This window comes from Falco cherrug, chromosome 4, assembly GCF_023634085.1.
Source record: "Falco cherrug isolate bFalChe1 chromosome 4, bFalChe1.pri, whole genome shotgun sequence".
NCBI lineage: Eukaryota > Metazoa > Chordata > Aves > Falconiformes > Falconidae > Falco > Falco cherrug.
This window is the reverse complement of record NC_073700.1, coordinates 37,702,807-37,723,776: the sequence shown is the minus strand read 5'-3', so window position 1 is coordinate 37,723,776 and position 20,970 is coordinate 37,702,807. Positions and strand designations below refer to the sequence as shown.

At 51.8% G+C, this 20,970-nt stretch overlaps 3 protein-coding genes and 1 non-coding gene across 15 annotated transcripts in view; 2 read left to right on the top strand and 2 right to left on the bottom strand.

Moving 5' to 3' along the window:
* Positions 1 to 1,313: 1,313 nt before the first annotated feature.
* Positions 1,314 to 6,778, bottom strand: EEF2KMT (eukaryotic elongation factor 2 lysine methyltransferase). 2 transcript variants are annotated; one of them, XM_055710457.1, is made up of 8 exons: positions 6,548 to 6,778; positions 6,409 to 6,471; positions 5,694 to 5,774; positions 5,395 to 5,496; positions 5,075 to 5,208; positions 3,934 to 4,241; positions 2,528 to 2,677; positions 1,314 to 1,691 (listed from the first exon to the last, which is right to left on the bottom strand). In XM_055710457.1, exons 1-8 carry the CDS (start codon positions 6,623 to 6,625, stop codon positions 1,621 to 1,623), a joined length of 987 nt encoding a protein of 328 aa, XP_055566432.1. In that variant the 5' UTR covers positions 6,626 to 6,778; the 3' UTR covers positions 1,314 to 1,620. The 2 variants fall into 2 exon arrangements, with proteins under 2 accessions (XP_055566432.1, XP_055566431.1); XM_055710456.1 differs by having other exon boundaries at positions 1,314 to 1,824; positions 6,548 to 6,776.
* On the bottom strand, positions 6,706 to 6,778 carry TRNAK-UUU (transfer RNA lysine (anticodon UUU)). The gene has a single exon. It is a non-coding gene; the product is annotated as a tRNA-Lys (tRNA).
* A 63-nt stretch (positions 6,779 to 6,841) lies between these two features.
* NDUFB6 (NADH:ubiquinone oxidoreductase subunit B6) lies at positions 6,842 to 8,844 on the top strand. Its single transcript, XM_055710458.1, has 4 exons — positions 6,842 to 7,110; positions 7,190 to 7,282; positions 7,855 to 7,899; positions 8,690 to 8,844. The coding sequence occupies exons 1-4, from the start codon at positions 6,931 to 6,933 to the stop codon at positions 8,756 to 8,758; spliced, it is 387 nt and encodes a 128-aa protein (XP_055566433.1). The 5' UTR covers positions 6,842 to 6,930; the 3' UTR covers positions 8,759 to 8,844.
* A 5,746-nt stretch (positions 8,845 to 14,590) lies between these two features.
* CAPN15 (calpain 15) overlaps positions 14,591 to 20,970 on the top strand; it is a 60,807-nt gene continuing 54,427 nt past the window's right edge. For 7 of the 11 annotated variants that reach the window (XM_055710452.1, XM_055710440.1, XM_055710442.1 and 4 more), the window contains exons 1-2: positions 14,593 to 14,774; positions 20,511 to 20,911. The gene's annotated coding sequence lies outside the window, so the exon portion shown is untranslated. Of the gene's footprint in view, positions 14,775 to 14,833; positions 14,955 to 20,190; positions 20,269 to 20,510; positions 20,912 to 20,970 lie in introns of those variants that run through there. The other 4 variants (XM_055710451.1, XM_055710447.1, XM_055710443.1 and 1 more) reach the window with 4 other exon arrangements.

Below are 20,970 nucleotides of genomic sequence, written 5' to 3'. Positions count from 1 at the left end.
ACCTTTTTGATTGTAAAATAGGTGTCAGTCATCTAAGGAATAAATCTGCTTGGCTTTATTATGTGGTTACTGCTTTTCAGAGTTCTTCCTTCAGTGGTGGCAGATGATCACAGTGGGTTCTGCACCAGCAGTTTTAAACGTGCTTACTGAGTAATCATTTCATATCTACTTTTGTCAAGCTAGGCAGCCACTTCCTCACCTTGCCTTGCCTCTTCTGCACCATGGTTACAGTAGCCACTGTCTCGTGAAAAAAGATTGTAGACAGTGATTTGGTCCCACTGGTGAGAAGGTGAAAATAAGAGAGTCCAAGTTGCTTACTGAAGGATTTTGGCAATTTAATTAGTTTATTGATTGAAGAATGCTCCATAAAGAATTTATAGCAGATTTCTGGGGTTTTTTTCTATTTTTTCTTTCTGCTGCTTTCAAGCAAAATCCTGTTGGGTGGTTTGGCCATTCCCCTTTAGCTATTGATGTGCATATGGAGGTAAATTAGGCACTTCTCTAATTAAACAGTAATACCGAAAGCTTTAGAGGTTTCATCTTCCTATAATAAAACTGTAGATCCAAAACGAGCCGTATGTACAGAACTTCTGAGTGACTTGAAGAATTTTGTGTAAGGGGAGATAAAGGGGCACCTGTCTGGGTCACTAGCATGCGTTTAGTCTGTAAGTCATACCTTTGAATTCTTCCTTTTGGAGGGGGAGGTAGCTAAAATTTGGGATGAGGTTACTTCTGCATATCCAACTTCATACTAGCAGTCATGGAATAAGATGATTCTTCAAGTTACCTATTGTCCATTTTCCCTCCATGATTACAGAAGGAGGAGGCTAAAGTATTTGTCCATTTCCTTTGAAGCAGCTTTTAAAACAAAGTACAGAAAAGTCCAAAGAGGAGAAAGGGGAGCAGATGTGATTTTCTGCTTGAGGACCAATACTGTCCCAACAGTGATTAATGAATTATGGAAACCTTCAAAGAAGGTGAGCTCAATTCTTCCTTCTTGCAGTATATGTGGAGCATTGCTACAGAGTAGGGTTCTTTTTATTTTCTGGCTGTTCTGAGGATGGCTTCCCAATAGCTAGTTGTGAAAGTGACAGTCCTTCTGTGAGAGATATGTAAATCAAGCTCTGATTTTTGTCATCACTGCAGAGTAAAGATGCACCTGATTTACAGCAGTCTTACTATCTGTCTCCTCTTACAGCATCATGTAAGCTTGGGGCAGCACCTACTACATTCACTGTAGGTATTACTTAATTTTAAGATGACCCATACTGTGAGTAGATAAAGATAAATATAAAAAAGTAGACAATTAAAGCTGGTTTTAATATTAAAAAATATTTATTACTATGAAACATTGTTTTCCTCCCTTGTTGGTGTAAGATATACATCCTGTGGTCCTGCAGATGTGCCTCTGTTATTTACAAATCAAACCATTTTAAAAAAATAGTTCAATTCTGTTGTCTTCTACAGAATCAAAGTGCAGTATGATTAGGGTTGGGTTTTTTTCTCTTGTGTTAAGGTTCACAGATACTTTTCAGCGGTGGCAGCTTGCTTGCACACATGCTGACAATTACAGGAAGAAACATAACTCACTTTGACAACAGTCTGTTCATAGTTACATCCTCAGTGCCTCTCACGTACGTTTCCAGACTTCAAGATAATCTTGTTACAAGGATGGGATGGCTCCTGTTGGTCTGAAAATTTAGTTATGTCGTATTTTCCAAGTCTATATAAATAGCTGTAGAATAGTTACGTTTGGCTGCACATCACAGAGAAAAATACTGTTGCTGTGGGCTGGAATAATCTGCCATCCAATGCCAACTTTAGCTGTAAAGAGAAACACTGGGAATCATATTTCTGTTTAATAAAACGAAGAGCAAAAGTTGCATGTCAAGTCATGTAAGAAAAGCTCTTCAGTGTGCTGTTAAAGCAAGCTACAGGCAAATGCTTATGAGTATGTATTTTAAAAAATTCACAGTAATGCTTCTGCCATGCACAGCATAATTTTGTGAATTAACAGATTGCTGTAGACCAGCTGTACAGCTAGTAGACTGCAAAAGACAGGCTTTTGAAGAGTATATGAATGAAAAATCCCAAATCTCTCCCTATTTGATTTAATCTCTAGTTGTTTTTTTAACCCTTAAAGAACAAGTTGAGATGCAGCCTAAAACCTTTATCTTATCTGTTATCAGTGTGACAGTGCAGCACAGATGGCTTTCCTCCTCTAAGCTTAACCCTTTTTTAGTTTCCTGTTGCCACCATGCTTGCAATTAATCTCAAGTTGTCACTAACAGATGTGAGCTGTGACAGACAGGATACAGCAAAAAGCTAAGCTCCAATCTCCTGATCAAATCCATCTGGAGAAGTTACTGCTCGTAGGCAGACTGCTCTTAATTCGAGCTCTAAGATAAGAATCTCACTATCAGACAATACCCCTCACCTAAAAACGCTCCTGTTTGTCTCTGCTACAGGGTAAATAACGGGGAAAGAAGCCAAAATTATCGATACACTTCATGAAAAAGGCACCTACCAAGTTCAGCCTGGAACAGGTGATACGTGTCTGGATTACGAATTGTGAAAGCAACGTAGACCTCGGGAGGTTTTCTATCTGCTCTCAAAGTGGAGAGTTTTTGTAGCATACCAATAAGGGCTAAAATTATCTCTGGATCATATACCACATCTGCACAAGAAGGAAAACATTCAGTATTTATTAAGACTTGAGGAAAAAGCAGAATGAAAGCTACAAAACAAAAATATAAAATACTCGCCTTGCAGAACAGGATTTTTGTATTCAGGGGTTAAAAATCCCCAAGAGATCTTAGAAAATGCCTCTGTATTACATGCTATGTCAAGCTGCCCTCATCTCTAAATCACTAAAAATCGGTGCTCCCTTTTGTGAACGGATTGTCAGATACTGCATTTCAGCCCATCTTAAGGGAGACAGCAAAAACATGTGAGTGTTGGTGTTCTGTTGCGACTGTCTGTAGCAGAACAAAACTGCATTGTTAAAAATTGGTATTTTAGAGGCTGATTGCAAAGGACTCTGAGCTGCAGCAGTTTTAATCTTGAATAACTTCCTTGAGAGCAGAAAGAGTGATGAAAGGTAAGACTGATCGCTAAGGGGTACAAAATTTCAGCCATACCAGTTAGCACTGTGGCTCTGAAATGTGTCAGTGTTATGTGCAAGACTGATGTTCAAGAGGTGGTTGTTGACTACACAGAAATGTTGAGGCACGTGACTGTGTAACAGCAAGTAGTAGATACATATAAATCACCTTCAGTTCTGTGTTGCCTTCATGAGCCCAGCCTGGGCTGGTTTGTACATTCTCTGAACACTATAGTTGCCATTAGGTAACGTATGTAAAGTCACTTCCTTTTATAGAATTCACATGTTCAATGCACCATGTGATACCTTGGATGACGAAGGCACTATATTCTGTCATTTTTTCACCTGAATTCTTAGGTAGTTTTTGCTTTGCAGGGAGTAAAATCCTGTAGCTACAGCTAGGAAATTTCACTACTGCTAGATTTTCTGTTATTAGATTATTTTTTTTATAAACTCCCTCCAGATTTATACATAGCAGAGTTAAAAAAAGGGTTTTTTTCTTTTTTTTAACATGTTATCCCTCAAGAGAATGTCAAGATTGCCTGTTGTTATTATTGATGAGGCTCTTAAGAGTGACAGATTTATCATCTGTTTCTAGTTTAAAAAAAAAAATACAGAAGGGAAAAATAATTTGCTTTTTGGCATTAAGTATGCAACTGCTGAATATCTGAAGAAGAAAAAATGGTGAAAGGAGCTGGGAACAGATCTGTCACACACTTCCAGAAAGGGCTAAGTCAGTCCTGGACACAAATATCTTTGTGTTTCTCTCTCTAACCTGCTTGTTCCCGCACGATAGCACGCAGCAAGGCACAGCCAGAAGCGTGAAGTACCTGCTGCAATGATGACGTCGGGTTGAAGGTCCAACAGCTGCTTTTCTGTAACTGAGCCCCAGTCAAGTTCTGCAACAATTAATTTGGGTTTTTGGGAATTTGTTGCTTCTGCCTCCTGGCCTCGGGTCTGTGTTTGGACGTGCTGGGTAGTTTCAGGCTCCAAGACAAAGCCATTCAAAAGGATATTTTCTGTCAGCTGTTTGAGAACACAGTGGTGGTAGTCACTAAATATGTATGTCTTGGGATTGCAGGTTTTACAGATGGCAATTCCAGTGAAGCCAATCCCACTTCCTAATTCCAAGACTGTCCTGAAAGGTAATGGAGCAAAATTACTTATTAGGACTCCAAATTTTAGGACATCAAAATATTCTAAGTACCTCTAAAGGTAAAATCAGTTCCAGATTTTTTTCACTAATTTTTAAGTAAATCACCTGCAATCCAGTCTGTGTCTCAGATAACTGGGGGAATTGGTAAACGCTGAAGATGCAGTCGTAAGCATAGAAATTAGTTACTTGAAATACCGCTTCTGTGTATGCTACAAAACATTTCCACCGTGTGGATGAGATCCAGTCCCACCTGTTTTTAGACTTCTGCAGCATGGTCATCTCATATGAATGGGTTGTCCAGTTCTTTTCATAGTCAGTCGAGAGAAAGAGATGCTTTAGTAGCACTGTTCCTTTCCTTGTGAGGTCAATACTTTATATTAACTTATCTGACTCTTTCCTCAGAAGTGCTTGTTCCTCTCAACTGCTTATAAACAAAGTCAAGACGATGCGATCAGACGCGCACGCCTGCACATCGACCATCTGAAGTTAGATGAGATGAATCCCATCACGGAGTGAAGTGCCCTAGTTAAAGTTCCTGGCTAGGCAGTGCGGTAGCTGCAGTTTAACAGCCTGCTTTACAGAGCTGGCCAGACTGCATGGTGTGATGGTTTTGCTTTTAAAACCTGTCTGAAAAGAACTACTCTCCTGGATTAAAGTTTGACTGTTGCAGAACAGATGAGAGCAGCAGTTACCCAGTAGCCAAAGGGTGTAGTCATTTCTGTTATTTTGGGGGTAAATACTGTATATTATTGAATTACAGCTGTATAGCTCACAATGCGAGTATCTTTCCCCATCTTTCAGTCTGCTGTTGTTACCTGTTACTAAAAACTGCAGAGTTCTCTATTGCCCATTCAGCAAGATAAAGAGCGGCATCCCACGTGACGAGCCCTGTGGTCCCTCCAGAGATAATTGCCACACTCTCAGAAAGGGTAACGCAATCTCCTGTGGGCTGGAGGACACACAAGAAGGCAAAGGTGGATCAGCAGATAACAGGTTTTACAGTTTACAATCAGTATTAGTGCCTGGAAAAAGGTAGGAAGCACTATGGATTTCTTGGGGGGTTCTTTTTAAAGCCAATTACTGTTCAGTTCAGGTGATTAAAAGTGATCGATAACAATGCAGCATTAGTTCTTACCAGTAAGTAGTTTTTGTAACAGTGAGTAGATTCTTCCTCATTTAAAACATCTGCTAGTGTATCGTATAATTCATCCAGGGGCTCAGCTGCCGTGGATTCGTGCTGCACGGAAGAGAACAGGGTGGTTTTGGGTGTCAAGTTGTCATGGATCAGAAAACGTCCACAGGTTCAGTCCCATTTTAATATACCATTGGCCAAAATACTTTACACAGAGTGCTATGTTTTGTTATTACATAGTGTAAAACTGGGGGGGGAAAAAAAAAAAAAAAGTTACAAGCAGCATGAAAAGTAAGCCCTACCTTTTTGATGAGTTCAGTTAGGAAGCATCTTCTGTACTTAGCTGAAGGAGGATATTTCACACACAAAGGGTGGAGAACGGTCTAAAACGAGAACAGCCATTGAAACCGGGTACCAGGTGAAGATTTTATGAGCGGTGGCAGGGGCCGGGGAGCTCTCAATCGGTGCTGTGTGTCACAAAGTGAGCTGCGGTTTGGGGTGTAGCTGGAAGAAGCAATGCTGAGGCAGAAAGCGAGATTTGATGATCTCTGATGGGTGTGTTAGCGTGGCAGCAAATGTGTTTGCCAAAAAATAAATAGCAAAACTGAGTGCAAAGAAAGTCCTGCGTGCTCTCCTCCATCTTTCGCTTTCCTCTTCTCTCTCCTGTTTTGGTTTGCTGCCTCGTTTGTGATTGCCCACCCGGGCGCCATGGCCGAGTGGTGTGAGGCTGGTGCTGGGGGGATGGGGACCCCGCGGGCTGGGGGAACGGAGATCGCTGGGGCTGGCGCCGGGGGGGAACGGGACGGGACGGGACCCCCGTGGGCTGGGTCGGCGCCGGGTGGTGCCGGTGCCCGGGCACACGGGCGGCAGCGGCGGTGCCGAGCGCAGGTCGCTGGCCGGAGTAGGAGCCCGCGCCTCTGCCGGGCCCAGGGCGCTTATTTCTGTGATTACGGGCAAAAACCAGCGCAGCGTCCGCGATCGCTTTGGGGGCGGGGCCGCCCAGCTCCCGCACCTTACCGCGTGCAGGATGTCCCGGAGCAGGGAGGAATCCGCCGAGGTCCGTAGGTTCTGCTCAAGTTCCTAGAACAGGATAAAAAAATAAAGCCGAGGCCTGGGACCGCCCGCGCCCGGGGCCGGCCGCCCGCGCCCGCCGTACCGGCCAGGGGAAGGTGCAGAGCTGCCGGGCCGCCAGGAAAGGCCGCTGGAAGCGGGGGCCCAGACGCGGCCCAGCCATGGCCTGCGGGCCCTGGGACCCCAGGCTCGCCCGAGCGCCTCCCCGGCAGAGGCGGCGCTAAGAAAGGGAGTGGGGCCTCCCGCCTGAACAGGGGCTCGAACCCTACACCCTCATATTAAAAGTCTGATGCTCTCCCGGCTGAGCTATCCAGGCCCGCGCCAGCTCGCCTCCAGCCGCCCCGCCCCACCCCCGCGCACCCTGATGACGTCTTGCACTGCGGCCGGAGGGCGTCATCGCCGCGCGTCGTGGGGAAGGACACGGTGCCCGCCTGCCGCACCGGGGCCGAGACCGGGGCCGGCGGCGCCATGAGCGGCTACACCGAGGACGAGAAGCTGCGGCTGCAGCAGCTGCGCGCCCTGCGGCGCCGCTGGCTGCGGGACCAGGAGCTGAGCGAGCGGGAGCCCGTCCTGCCGCGGCGGCAGCTGGGGCCGGTGGCCGCCTTCTGGGAGCGGTTCCTGCAGCCCGGCGGGTTCTGGCGGCACCAGGTGAGCGCGGCGGGGGAGCGGGGCCCACCCGGCCGGGCCCCACCGGACCGGGCCTGACGCGCCTCCCGCTGCCCCGCAGGTGTTCAAGGCCTTCGAGAGCGGCACCTTCGTCCTGACGCGGGTCCTCGTCCCCGCCTGGATCATCCTCTACTGCTTGAAGTACCACGTCATGGTGCGTCCCTGCCCGAGGGGAGCGGGGCGGGGGGGGCCGGGGCCAGGCCCTGGGAGGAGCCCCCTCACGGCGGGGCAGAAGCAGAAGTGGCCGCGGGGGGCGCTGCGGGACGGCCGGGCAGAGTGCCTGCTGCAGCTCACGGCAGCCCCGCCGGCTCTTCGCCGCTTGCCTTTCGGCGCTGGGTGGTACGAATGCAGGTTTGTGGCCTGCTGCGGCCCTGGGCAGCAGTGGTCGCGCTGCCCCCCGCGAGCCAGGGAGCTGTGCCTTAGTCGTGGCTTTCCTGGAGGATCTGCGAGCCTGGGGATAGCTGGCGCTGCTGTGGTGAGGGGGGTGGCCGACACTGACCATGGGACAGACCTTCCACTAATGCCATCTCGTCTTGCTTGGGAGGTGTAACTTTATTAGCCTCGGGTGTTTCTCTGACTAGCGGAAAGAACCTGGCTTGATGAGCCTTGTACTCAGTAAAGCCTGTGTTTAAGAAGCGTTGTTTTCCCTAGTTTGGAAATCCTGTGTACTCTCTCTGGGTAACGCTCCTTTTTTCTTTACTCCTTCCCTCTCCCTCCTGCTTTCAGAAAGTGCCGCATGGTGTTGTTGTGTCAAATCCACGGATATTCCCAGTAAGTCTGTTAATACTTCTTTAACTTTCCGAGCAGGAAGGGGGTGACTTGGGGACAAGTGCAGGTTTGTGCAGGGAGAATTTCTAGAGGGATGTGCTTGATGCTGTGGGCAGGCTGCGCAGGAGCAGCACAGTTACTGTATTTTTGAAAAGTTTTCATCTTGTCCTCAGAGCAGACAGTCCATGTTTCTTAACAGTTGCATTTTTTTTGCATAACAGCCTCCTAATTGTGCTTTATCTAAAATAAAATTATAAAAAGTTCCATCCCTAACAACGACATAGCAACATACTGAAGGTCAAGCTGTGGGCCTCTGACTTCAGCCTGATTACCCACTCGAGTTAGGTCAGCTCAGTCAGCCAAGATAGCACCTGGAGCTGTAACAAACAGCAGTTGGGCACCAGATTGATTTTTGAGGGATTACGTAGCTCTTCGTGGGCTACAGGCCTTGGGCTTGGAGACTGAACCTTTAAAGCTGTGCTGTGTTGAAGGCGGTTATGCAGTGCTGTAAGTCCAATACTCATTTTTAAAACAAGGTAATCTCAAAATGTTTTGGCTGCTGTTCTGTAGCTGAAAAGAAGGGGTGAAGTACAGATTTCATATCGTTTGGCTACGGTGATATTTCAGCATCCTGGGAAATGTTGAGTGAATGAGAGTGTTCTGAGTAAGCTGCGGTAAGATTTTTTTTTGTCTGGAAGTGGGGATGACTGTAGCTTAATTGAAAGGCTGCACTGTGTGAAGGGAGAGACTGGGTGCAGGAGGAAATGCTCACTGTGCTCTCTCACTCCATTAGGGGGACAGAATTTTAGAGACGGGAGAAATTATTCCACCCCTGAAAGAAGAACCCAGTGAGCACCACTGATGGCAAAAAGCTGATTTCCTCCTTCAGTGAACAACATGAGAACTGCAACTGCATTATCTCTTCTATAAAAGAGTCTTTATTCTGCATTGCCTCAGTTTTTCTGTCATTTACTTTCTCCCTAGTCCACATTATTCCAGGTGCTACTCATACGGCAGTTTCTTTTGCCTTCGGTGAGTTTTATTGTTAAGCCCTGGTGATCTCTGCCCCCCACCTTCCTCCACTTTTTATGTCACCTGACAAGATCTGGCAGCAGGGGGATGTGGGCCTAACAGTAACAGGAGGGATGCTGTAGGTCCCAGGGAAATGTGGAGTAGTCTGGTGAAGGGAAGTGTGTTATGGTGAGCTCCTGCGCACGCGCGCACACACAGCAGCCATCCACTTCCAGTCTTGCCAGCCCATTTCTACCAACCTGTTCTGACAGAGACTTCCAGTGAAAATTAAGCTTCCACCTGTCACCCGCTTCTCTGCCAAGAGGGGACAGCAGAAGTGGCACTGCTGCCAAAAATTCTTTACCCTTTAGCACTTCCTTCTCTGTCTTCAGCCCTTCCTGAGTTGGAGTCTCCCTGCCCATGTTGGCCCCACTTACGGGGCACTTTGTACTGGGTAGCACCAACTTCATGATGTGCAGGGAGTTGATGATCCTTATGGATCCCTTCCAACTCTGTGGTTCTAAGTCCTTTGGGGATAGAAATGGTTAAACCAGCAATCCAAAGGGTAACTGAGGTAGTAAGGGGAGGGGCTGGGACAGAAGCCTGTGACCTGTATTGCCAGTCTTTGTGAGGTCAGAGTGACAGGCAGGAGCCCCCTGCTGTGCCAGGGGTGGGGGAAGCCAGACCCCTCAGACCCCTCCTAACCATCGCACCAACAGGGACATGGCCAGCGCAGGGCTGAAAACTCTCCTGCAGTCAAAGGAGATCAGAGAGGCCATGCATTCCACATCAGGCATCTATGCTCAGCCTGCAGCCCCCAGGCCCCTGCTGGGCCTGGGTGTCCCCCAGGCCCTCACAAAGCCCACAGCGGTCTCTTTCCTCCGGTAAAAGGCAGCTCAGGGTGGGACAGCAAGTAGGGAATCAAGTGGAGGGGCAGTCATGGGTTGTGAGAGGGCAGTAGGATCCTGCGGGTTGTCACTGGGGGGCTCTAGAGGGAGGTGCGGTGCTGGGGAAGCTCGAGGGTCCCTGGCGGAGCTGGAGAATCAGCGGGAGTTGTTGGCAGGCACTGGGGCAGGTGGAGAGTCAAGGGGGAGACTGGGGAGTTGGTGGGGGCTATTGAGGGTTATCTGGCAATAGGGGGGCACTGGGGTTAACAGAAGGGTTGTGGGGGCTGCAGGGGGGTTGGGGCCTGTGCTTCCTTCCTGTGGCCACAGAGGTTGCTGCCCTGTGGCCATGGGGGTCCCCATCACTACCTCTGCCCTCGCAGCACAGAGCCCCCCAGGAGTGCTTCTCCCCCAAACTGCTGCAGCCTGAAGCGAACCTATGCCTGCACCAACTTGGTGCTGCTCAGCCTGGCTGACCCTGATGACGCCACAGATGGGGAGGCTTCCCCTGGCCCCTGTCAACGCACGCTGTGCCCCAAGGATAACAGAGCCCACTGTCCCACTGGTGAGTAACCGCTGCAGGTGCCCCACCTCCCTGGGGTCCCCTGACACCCCCACCTCACTAATGAGAGCCTGGTTGGGATGCCTCACATCTCCAAGGTGCCCCTGCACGCTTCTGCAATGCTTGTGAGGAACTGGGGACTGTGATGTCTCCTGAGGACACACCACACCCACGGGGATGCCCAATTTCCCCAGGGCTCCCACATTCCCTTGAGGAAGCCCCGATGCCTCTTCTTCTCTAGTGAGAAAGGACTGCAGGGAATTCATAGTACTCCAGAGTCCCGTGGACATCCCCACAGCTCTAGAGCCTCGCCCTGTGCCACAAGTCCCTGGGATGTGGGGCCCAGGTGGCTGTTCTAGGCCACAGACTCAGTCCCAGGTCTCAGAGGCTGGTGTGGGTCAGCTTACAGAGCCCCAATGTGGGGTCCTGGGATCATCTGGGCACTTCAGAACAGACAACCCTCCCCGAGTAGAGGGAATGAATACCTTTTTCTCAAACAGGGAGGGGTTTGAGTGTCACAACCCCACTGAAAAAGACAATACAGGGCATGGAACACATCCTGGCGCAGTTATGGCAGAAGCATTCATCACCACCGCCTCATCTGTCCACTGAAGAACACAGCACGTGGCACTTGGCAGGCAGGAGGGCTACCCACCCGCTGTAAGGCACCGTACTGCCAACAGCATGTTGGACCCGTGCCTTTCAACAAATACAGTGTGGCTCTTCCCCTGGGGACTCTGGGCCTCAGCAATACCTCTCACGTTCTTTGAGTCTTATTTCCTCCTTGCGCTACACGTGGGTGATGTGTTATCTCGACAAATCAAAACTCTTCTGGGTTTGTACAATATTGTTCCCTTAAATGTCCTGCTCTTACACGCATGCATACACCATACACACGTGGACAAGCAGGAGTACCATCTACAAAACTTTCTTTTGTGATCCCTACTAGGTAAAAAAATCTCACTCTGATCAGTGACAGATACACATACATAATAAATATATATATTTAGTCAACAGTTACAGTTCTTTGCACCTGTCCTGTTGCAAAAAGCCTTCTGTTACAACAACTCAAGGACATGCAGAGGAAGACTTCCTCTCCAAGAGGTGATGGACCACATGCTCTGAGCATGACCTTCCATCCAGCCCTTCAGAGAGCCATCAGGACCTCCTTGTTCCTTAGGCTGTAAATGAGAGGGTTGAGGGCAGGTACCAGAAAAGAGCTCCTGGACAGTCCCGAGCTAGGGTAGACTGGAGGCAGAGAGGAGGCAAGGATGGAGGGAAGCGCTCAGTGAAAGCTTGGTGTCTTGGGAAACAAGGACTGGAAGATCCTTGTGTGGCTGAACACATTAGCTCTCCCTCTTACCTTATGCACCTCAAATAGGAGCTGCTGGTTCCAGCACTGGCTGCAGGAACTTGGCCAGGAAGCCTCCCTGTGCAGCCTCTGCTCCTTGCCAACCCCGAGCATGCCATCCTTCGTGCCTGCCTAGCTGGGTCTGCTCTGGGTTAGCTCCCGATTTCTCACACCCCCTAGAGCACCCCATTGTGCGCTAGCTCACGGGCAGCACCAGGCAAACTCATCTACTGGAGGAGGCACCGAGGATACGGAGCCATCTCATCAGAACCTGCGTCTGCACTGACAAATGGTGGAATCCATGAGGATTTGTACAGCATTTGCTTGTTGGATCTCTACTGTGGAAGTCTGTGGGGCTGGACAGGCTGCAGCCTGGGGCGCTGGGAGTGCTGGCTGGTGCTTTTGCAGAGATGCTTTCTGTCAGCATTGCAAAGTCGTGGTGGCTGGGGAAGAGCCTTTGCAACTGGAGGAAAGCAAGTTTGGCACCATTGTCAAAAAAGGCTCGGGATGACCTGGGCAGCTGCAGGCCACCCAGCTTTGCTTCAGTCCCCAGGAAAAAACACTGAATGAGTCCTTTCAGAAGGCATGGCAGGTGGAGGAGAAGATGGGGAACAGTTAGCATGCAGTTACAGTGCCTGAAAAATGTGATTGCTTTCTGTGATAAGATGATGAGGTTTGATCAGGGCAGAGCAGTGGATAACATTCCCCTTGCCCACAGCAAGGCTTTCAGTGTGACCAAGGCATTCGCTTTCCTCCAGAAACGCAGTTCACCAAAATACTGATGCCTTTTCTGTGTCAGCTGATGTTTGATTCTGTTTACAATCAATGACAGAAATAGGAACTTACCTGGAATAATTGGAACCCTCCGTCTTTCTCTGTTGCTCATAGATGAAGATGTGATGGCCAGTACAATTTACATGCATTGGTTTATACATCTAAAATTAGGCGATGCAAATCCCAGTTCGTGTGACTTCCTAACAGAACATGCTGATGTTCATCCACTACCTAAAATTGCTTTGTAACTCGGCAAAGTCAGTTTTATACATTTATTCTCCAAGTACAGAGAGCCAAACAGATAATGTAATTTCAGCCAGGAACTCCCCCATCACACCAGAAGAGCTGGGTGTCAGCAGCTGTTTTTTTCGTGCTGGGTAGGTATGATGTTGAAACCCACACCGAGTATGGAGTGATTCTGCCCCTGCTTTCTTCACTCAGTACTATGCAGTTATAGTTCTCGTGTCTCAATTAATAACCATATGCATAACAAAAGTGGCTTAATTAATTGCCCACACATAAGCATGCACAGACATTTTAGGTGCTTTGAGGATTCTTCCTTGTCTCCAGCTGCTATTCTGTAAAGCTGAAGAGAGCAAGGATGAAGACATCCATCCGATAGGTCTCATGTGACAGACTTGTGTGGACATCTCAGACACCCCAGGGTACCTCATGTGGCCCCAGATGCCAATGTGCAGGCACTGAATGGCGTCCAAATGTGTCGCCATGAGCTGAGTTCTCATTAGAGTTAACACTCAGTAGTGTAGATGGTGATAGGTCTTACTTGAAATGGCCGTCATGGTGTAGCCAGCAGTTTCTTTCTAAGCCCAACTTCACCTTTTCCTCAGGTGATCCCAACAGGTTTTGCCCTACGATGGGCAGGGGAACCCCACTGGCCATTCTGGGGTGCTGACCACACAGGCCCATGCAGGGCTGTGTGCTGGGATACCCGCCCTGTGCTTTCCTTGGGCACAGGCCGGGCACCACCGTGTCCTGCCATTTCCCCAGTCTGGGAGACCTGCCTGTGGGTGACGGCAGTGGGGGCTGCACTTCCCTGGGTCCACCCTGAAGAACAAAGGCAGGGCTGCTACTGCCTCCCCTAGAAAAGATCTGGCTCCAAATAAACGCATCGATATGACTAGCAGTTACATCTTACAGAGGTGAGCAGAAGCAGAAGCTACCGACTTGGGTTTTGCTCTCTGTGTTGCCTTACAGAAGGCTGACAGGTCTCCCCGATGCGTTGCCACCGGCTCCCCTCAGCTGCCCGCACAGAACACCTCGGGTCCCCGCTGGGGAGGGTCCAACAGCCGGATGATAACGTGTCCCCTGTTGAGCAGCTGTCCTTCACTGAGCAACCATTAATCCCCCCTTCGAGTGCGGTGGCATGCACGACACTGCTTTTGCTGGAACAACGGCCCTTTATTGCACACTGTGTGTGCCAGGCCGGCTGGGCCAGTTCGCGTCTGGGACCCCCCTCCCCGTTGGCACTTGTGACTCTGAGAGGGGGCACCCCCGCACCCCGGCCTCGGCAGGTGCTCCTGCTCCTCTCCCTGCAGCGGGAGGCTCCCAGGGTCTTCTGGAGCGGGCGAGCGGGGCAGGGGGCTGGCTTGGGGTGGCCGGGCTGGGCTGGGGCTGGGCCGGGGCAACCTGGGCTGGCTTGGGGTGGCCGGGGCTGGCAGCGGGGTGTGTAGGTGTGGGGGTGGTGGCAGCCCTGGCCCCAGCTGCACCCACCTGGCCACGCATGGCCCCGGCACGGCTCCTGCGCTGCGGGGCTGAAGCAGGGCTGCACGCCGCCCGGAGGGCTGAGGCAACTCCGTGCCGCTCGCGGCTTCGCTTCATGTGCCGCCAGGTCATTAAGATCTGTAATTAGCCAGCGTTCGCCTCCCGGGCGGCTGGGCCGGCCGCGCAGCGGGAAGGCCGGGACACGCCCGGGGCCCGGCCCGCCGCCTCCTCACGCCGGGGCCCTGCCCGGGCCCGCGGGCAATGGGGGTCCCAGAGCGCCGTGCGGCCGGGGCCCGCGGGGCCACAGACCTCCCGGCCTGGGGCGGCGCTGTGCGCTGCGGCCGCAAGGCACGCTGGGAGTTGTAGTCCTGCCCCTGAAGGCCGCGCCGCGCCCGCCGCCGGCGGCCCCGAACCACCGCTCCCGGTGCGCCCCGCTCGGCCGCCGCCTTCCGCTTCCTCCGCGCCGCGCCCCCCGGGGCTTGTAGTCCCCCCGCGCGATTCACGACGGCCCCTGCGCTCTTTCCGCGCCGTAGCGCCCGGGGGCCGGGATGGGGCGCTACGCCACGGCGGCGGCGTAAGGGCGGGCTCGGGGACTCCGGGGCAGGCCGGGCCGGCGGCGGAGCGGGAGGAAGGCGCCGGCAGAGCGGCCGGGCGCCGCGGCGGGCGGGCGGGAGGGGGTGGAAGTTGCTCTGCCCGGGGGAAAGTGCGGAGCCGGGGGGGACGCGAGCAGCAGCGCGGCCGCCTCCATCCCCAGGTAAGCGGCGGCGGGAGCGCGGGGGAGGCGGGCACGGGCCGCCTGGGGCCTCCCGCCGCAGCACCGCGGGCCGCGGCTCCCGCCAGCGCCGGTGGGTCGGAGCTCTCCCGGCCGGAGCCCCCGGCTGGGCCCGGGGCCGCCCCGCACCACCTGTTGCCGGTGGGCCCGAGCCCGGCGGGCTGGGAGCCGGGCCTGGAGGCCGGGGCGGAGGGGGTCCCGCGGCTGGGGGCAACCGGGAGCCCCCCGGGGGCTGTGCGGCTCCTGAGGGGGCCTCGCCCGGGGGTTGGGGGTGGCCCGAGGGTTGCGGTTCCTCGCGTCGTACCTCAGTCCGGCTGCGCGCCCAGACGGGGTTTTGATGAACTTGAGAGTCGTGGGGAGACTGGGGGGGTGGGGGGGCTTCGTGCACCCCCGCGCTGCGCCCCCTTCCCTGCCTGCGCCGCGCCCCCGCTCCGCTGGGTGCCGGGGGGTCAGCCCGCCCGGTTCCCCTCTCGGGAGCCTCGTGTACGGCCGGTAACGGGCACGGTGCTGCTGAGCGTCGGCTGCTGGGCTGGACCACGGCGCAGCCCCCGAGATGGCCGGGGACCCCTGTCCTTCAGGTCTGCCACGCTACCCTCCAGGTTAGAAACCCGCCTGCGGGGGGCTGAGCAGGGTTTTGTGCAGAGTTCCCAAAGCATTTGTGAGTTTGGCCTTTAGAATCGGCCGGCTGGCTCTTCTGCTTGGGTCTCAAGCATCCTAAGGCTGTTCGGGCCGCGATGCCTCATTCAGACTCCTGGATTTTACTCGTGTCGGCTCAGCTGCAGTTGTAAGCACGTCAGCCTCCAGACCCTGGATGCAGAAGTCTCTTAAAACGGATGGAAAGGCTCTGTCTGCTGGCCAGCCTCTCCATTTTCTGAGCAGCTCTTCTTTCCCTTCCCTGTGCTTCTTTCTGGGTACATCCCTCCCAAGCATCGAGGAACAAATGCTTTAGAGTGGTCGCCTGGTGAACTGTTGGGAGAGATCGAAGAATGTGTACGTTGTGTTTGAAATGTCATGTTGTTTCCTCCAAGTGTTTTTTCAGATCAAAATCTCAGCTGGTGCTCAGCACTCTGTAGGCCTTCGGGCCTGGGATGCGGATGGGTGGTTTTTCATGGTCAGACAGAAGGTTATGTGAGAAGTGCTTACTGTACATGGCTTGGGGCGATCGTGCATGGACAGTGGTGCACAGCTGCGGGTCAGTTGGGAGGTAATGGAAGCCAGGAGATGCGTTTAGAGGGAGCCAAGGTGGAGACGGGCAGCGCAGATCCCAGCCGCTGGCTCACGGAAATAGGCTGCAGGTCCCGGACTGTAGCCCTTGTGATCTCAACACAGAGCTCTTGCCATACTTTGTGCATTGTCCGTAGGGACTTGACCTTCGGGGCAGTACTCTGTGTGAGGTGCCACCTTTCCTAAACTGGAGCAGACCCATAGTGGTAGAACGGCCCCATGGCAGACTGGCCTCCTGCGAGTTTGCTGGTGGCTTTTCCCTGGCCATTTCTCGAGACCCACTGCTGAACAGACTGGCTTGTGCCCGTGAGTGAACAGGGCAGGACTGAGCTCTGCCTGAGGAACGAGTTGCAGTAGCAGAACATGTGTCAGAGAGGCATGATTCAAATTACTGTGATTTTATGTATGTGGGCATATGAACTAGTTTAAAGTTGCATCAGCTTCTGTTTGTGTTCAAGGCTTTAACAGTTGAAGGCAGAAGGCAAGACCCAACATTGCTCCCTTCCCCGGGTGGAGTTGGAGGGCTGGAGAGGCCTTTGAAGGTTTGATGTGACTTGCTGTGTTTGCTAAGCCATATTGCTTTGGCAGGAAAGAAAACGGCTTCCTTGAGCCTGATGACTTGGTCGTGAGGGAACCTGAGGCATGGGTGTCTTTTGAATCAGAATAAATACTGAAAACCAAACTGAAACTGCTAAAGTTGCACATGAAAAAGGTCAAGTGTCCTGCCCAGACTTGGAGCTGTCTCATAGTAGTGGAAGGGCTGGGTGGCCCCGTGGAGGGCCCTGGATGCCCCCATGAGATGCACCGATTACCCCGGCGCTCTCGGGGGCTGCCTGCAGGGTACCTTTACCTTTCTTCTGGGCACCCTTTACCTTTTCTCTAAATACCGCTGGCTTTGCGGAGGGGAATGACCTGGGCCCTAATGTTCCCTCAGCCAGCTGAGCATGATTGGCTTTATCTTGTGGAAAATATGCTGCTTTCATCCGTCCTGGAGGTTTTGTGGGAGCTTGCCAAGTTTGCAGTGGTTGCACGTGAGACCTAGAGAGAGACCCAGCCAGTTTCCAGGCTGGTGTGTGCGGACGTGGCTGTGCTGATCTCCGCTGGTGGGGATGTCATCTGCTCACAGGTGAGATGCAAGTAGGAGAAATGCTTTTTTCCTCCCACTTTCCCGCTTTGTCTAAAGCCAGGCTTTTTTTTTTTTTTTTTTTTTCCCTTTTTTTTTCCCCTCCCTGTGTCTGGGTTTGTCCTGGCCCTTTCTGCGAGCAGAAGGGCCTAGAAAGAAACGGATCCTGTGGCATTTCCGCAAGTGAGGGTCTTTTTAAAGCCGGGGAGGCTGGAGTGAAGGGCTGTGGCTGCCTGCGGTCAGACCCAGGGGAAGGGAAAGAGGAGGCTGGTTTGGAAAACGTGTGTTGGAGCCCGGTGTCCTGTCATGATGGCTTTCTCCTAGCATGCAATGCTGGGAGGAAACCGATTTGTGGAACCTGGGGCTCTGAGAAAGGTCATATCCAGTGCAGCCTTGGGAAAGCCGCTTATGCAGGTGGGACAGGTGAGTCAGTGGCTTCCTCCTCATTTTCCATCATAATCCCACTCCTCAGAGCGAGAAGTGCTGTCTGCTGTCTCCTCACGAGCCTCCTGGACCTGCCTGCATTTGCCTCCACCTTGCTGGTTGCTGTTGGACCCTGCCTGAGTATGCAGCCCTTTCCAGGCTGCTGTCACTGAGCTGGGCAGAGAGGAGCAGGCTGCTACCAAGTTTTTGTCATGCTCTTATTGCTCTTTGGAGTGTTGATGCTTGCCTTGTATTTAGTAATGGCAGCTGAAGAAGGCAAGAGAGGCAGAAGGGCTGTTGCCTGCAGCCAAGAAACATTTAACTCATTTAACTCTTGCCTTCACAGCTCCCTTCCCTGTGCGTTGGCAGCTCTCAGGTTAGCTGATAGGAAATACCAACGATGTTCCCAAAATTTGCTCGTGTTCCATTGCTTGAAAGATGCTGAGGGGTTTTGTGTGCCATTTCCTCTTGCTCTGAAAAAATCGGCTGCTGCCTTGGTGCCTGGGCAGGAGGGAGAAGGGGGAGGCCTGGAAAGGAAATAAGATCCAAAGAAATGTGTCACCAGCAGAAAGAGCAATTGTTTTCCTGCATTTACATTGCAGAGCGACGTCCTGTTCAAGCAGCCGATGTTTGACAGCCAAGATAATACGTTTATATTGATGTAATTAGTGGGACGTGGAGTTTGCTGAATGGCTTGGGGGCAGCATGCTTTTCAGGCTAACTCCGGCAAATAGATCAGGGAGGATTGGAAAGCTGCCGTGGGTTGCTAGAATTGGCCCTTTGGGTTTCTGGAGGTTGAGTACATAACTGCTGATATTTCCTATTGTGCTGTACCCTGCCTAGTTGAAAAGAAAATAACTTGAGGGAACACGGGGCTATTTTTGCCGGCTTGAGATGATCAAGTCTGATTTCTAAAAACTGAAGCTGAGTCTTTAGGCTTGCACATTAAAAATGGTATTGGAACCATATCTCTGTTCCCCTACAAATGCATGCCTCTGCACTTTGCCAGTGGTGTAGACTCTAATGTGTGTTCTTAAAAACCAGAAATAGCTCTTCTGTTCCTGCAATGCAGCCCCTTTTGTAGCAAGCCAGGGCGCTAACTAAATGCTCTGGGCCTGAACAGCGTCAGCATTAGAGGAGGGTGGCGATTGCACCGTGTCAGGGAGGCTAAGCTGGCGTCTCACCCCAGTCCTGGGATTAGCAGTCCTTACGGAAGCTGCAGTGTTATCAATGCACATTCACTTGAGTAAAATAGAGACTGAGACCTTACAAAAAGCTGTCACCCCCCTCCGGTGATACCACCCAGCTGCGTTTCTAACTTGGTGCTTCCTGTGGCATCAAAGTTTCCCCTCCAGCGTCTTGTTCCCAGCCCCAGCCCAGATGATTTTGCTTGACTGAGGGTATCTCTGGCAGCTTCCCAACTTGTGTTGTGTTCCTCTGGCAGCAAAAGGTCCTTCTGCTCCTGTAATAAAAAGGTTTGCAGAGAAGCTAGCTCTCAGACAGCTTGGCTAAGTAAGAAGTTAACTCCCCTGTATTTGTGCTGGTCTGTGGAAGTGGGAACATGGCGCAGGCGTCCTTGTGTGCTGGGCTGTGTCCTCCCTGCCATGGCAGCTCTGCTCTCTGGAGAGGTTGCAGCACTGGTGTGGTCAAGGTCTTGCTCTCCAGCTTGTCCGTATCTGTCACCTGCCTGCAAGACTCAGGCCAGCGGGCAGGGCTTGGGCAGTCTTTGGAATTTCAGCATAGCCAAAAGGCTTTATTTTAAGCTGCTGGGTGTTAAGCGGTTTCTCTTCCTAGCCCATGCGTATGCAAACACGTCTCCTGCAAGAAAAATGACATGGTGTCACGCAGACTGATGTAGGCATTTGTGGGGTACTCCATCCTCTGGTGTTTGTCTTGCTCGCTCTGTAGCTCTCATAAGCCTTAAGCCTTTCCAGTGAGCAGGAGCGGCTCAGCTGTCTGAGTGCCTTGGGGATGCTGTGGGCCTGGAGTTCCTTATGTAGCCAGTGACGTACAGACCCTTCTCCTAAAAGGATCAGGCTGGTCCTTTTAAACCTTAATCAGTTCCTTATTTACTTTTTAGTAATCCCTGAGTGGTGTCACTTGCCCGCTCTGTAACGTTCTCCATTTGCTGGTTTGATTCCTTTGGCAGTGCGTGTCCAGGTGTTTCACCACAGGTTGTCTTTTCCTCGCTGCCTGGAGGCCTCAGTGGTGCAGAGCACTGGAAGAGAAAAGCTCTTTGTGAATTCACGCTAACGTACCCCAGGGACATCATGCTGCACCTGACAGTGCTGCTGTGGGGAGAGTGGGCAAGGTGGTGGGGGCACAGCTGGGTCTGTTGCTCTTGTGTGCTTCTGTCGTGCCCCCGAAGAGGCTCAGTGATCACATTATTCTGGCTGAATCCTTGTTTGCTTTTTCACTCCTTCCCCAGTCTGAGAGTGTGCTGGTGAGCCAAACAGTTATGGACAAGGGTTCTTGTTGCCTCCAGCTGATAAAAGTCCATCCCAAAGGAGACAGCACTTTCACAAAGTATGAAATTCATTAAAACAGTTTGTTTCGAGAGCAGAGAATATGAAGGGGGAAAAGGAGATGTCTTGGGGGAGGGAGGTTTGCTGAGGCAGGTATTCAAACATCATGCCTTCTGGGGTGGGATGGTCACGTTTGACATAATCAGAGGAATTTGTACTTTTGAATTTTCAGTGGATGTAACTGCTAACGATGTCCTGGCCATGCAGAGTAATTAACATCTGTTTCTGTGTTTGAACATTCAGGCGGTGTGGCCCTCCAGACATCCCTGCGTTCACATCCAGACCCCTTGGGAGATCCTGCCCTGCTGCTAATTGTCAAGAGCTGTCCAGAATCCTTATTGTTAAGATCCTGCTGTGCTCCTGAGGTGTTGTGTTACCTGGTACAACAACAGCTCTCACCAGAATGCTAAGCAGCAGCCACCGTCAGGGAGAGTAAGGCCAGCAGTGGGCACAGAACTATACAGTCACCACAAAAAGTTTTGAAACCACGAGTGAAGAATCTGAGTCGACGCACAAGCAGACTAGTTCCAGTCTCCAGGCAGGACCCAGCTCCAGCCCGTCACCAGCCGAATGGTGTGGGAAGCACATAGCCTTCCAAGAGCTACAGTTTGAGTGGATGCTGACCGAGTGACCTAAAATGTGAGGTTGGTTACACGTGCTGGTGTGATGCTGATCAGCCTGGAGTCTCGGCAGCCATTTATTC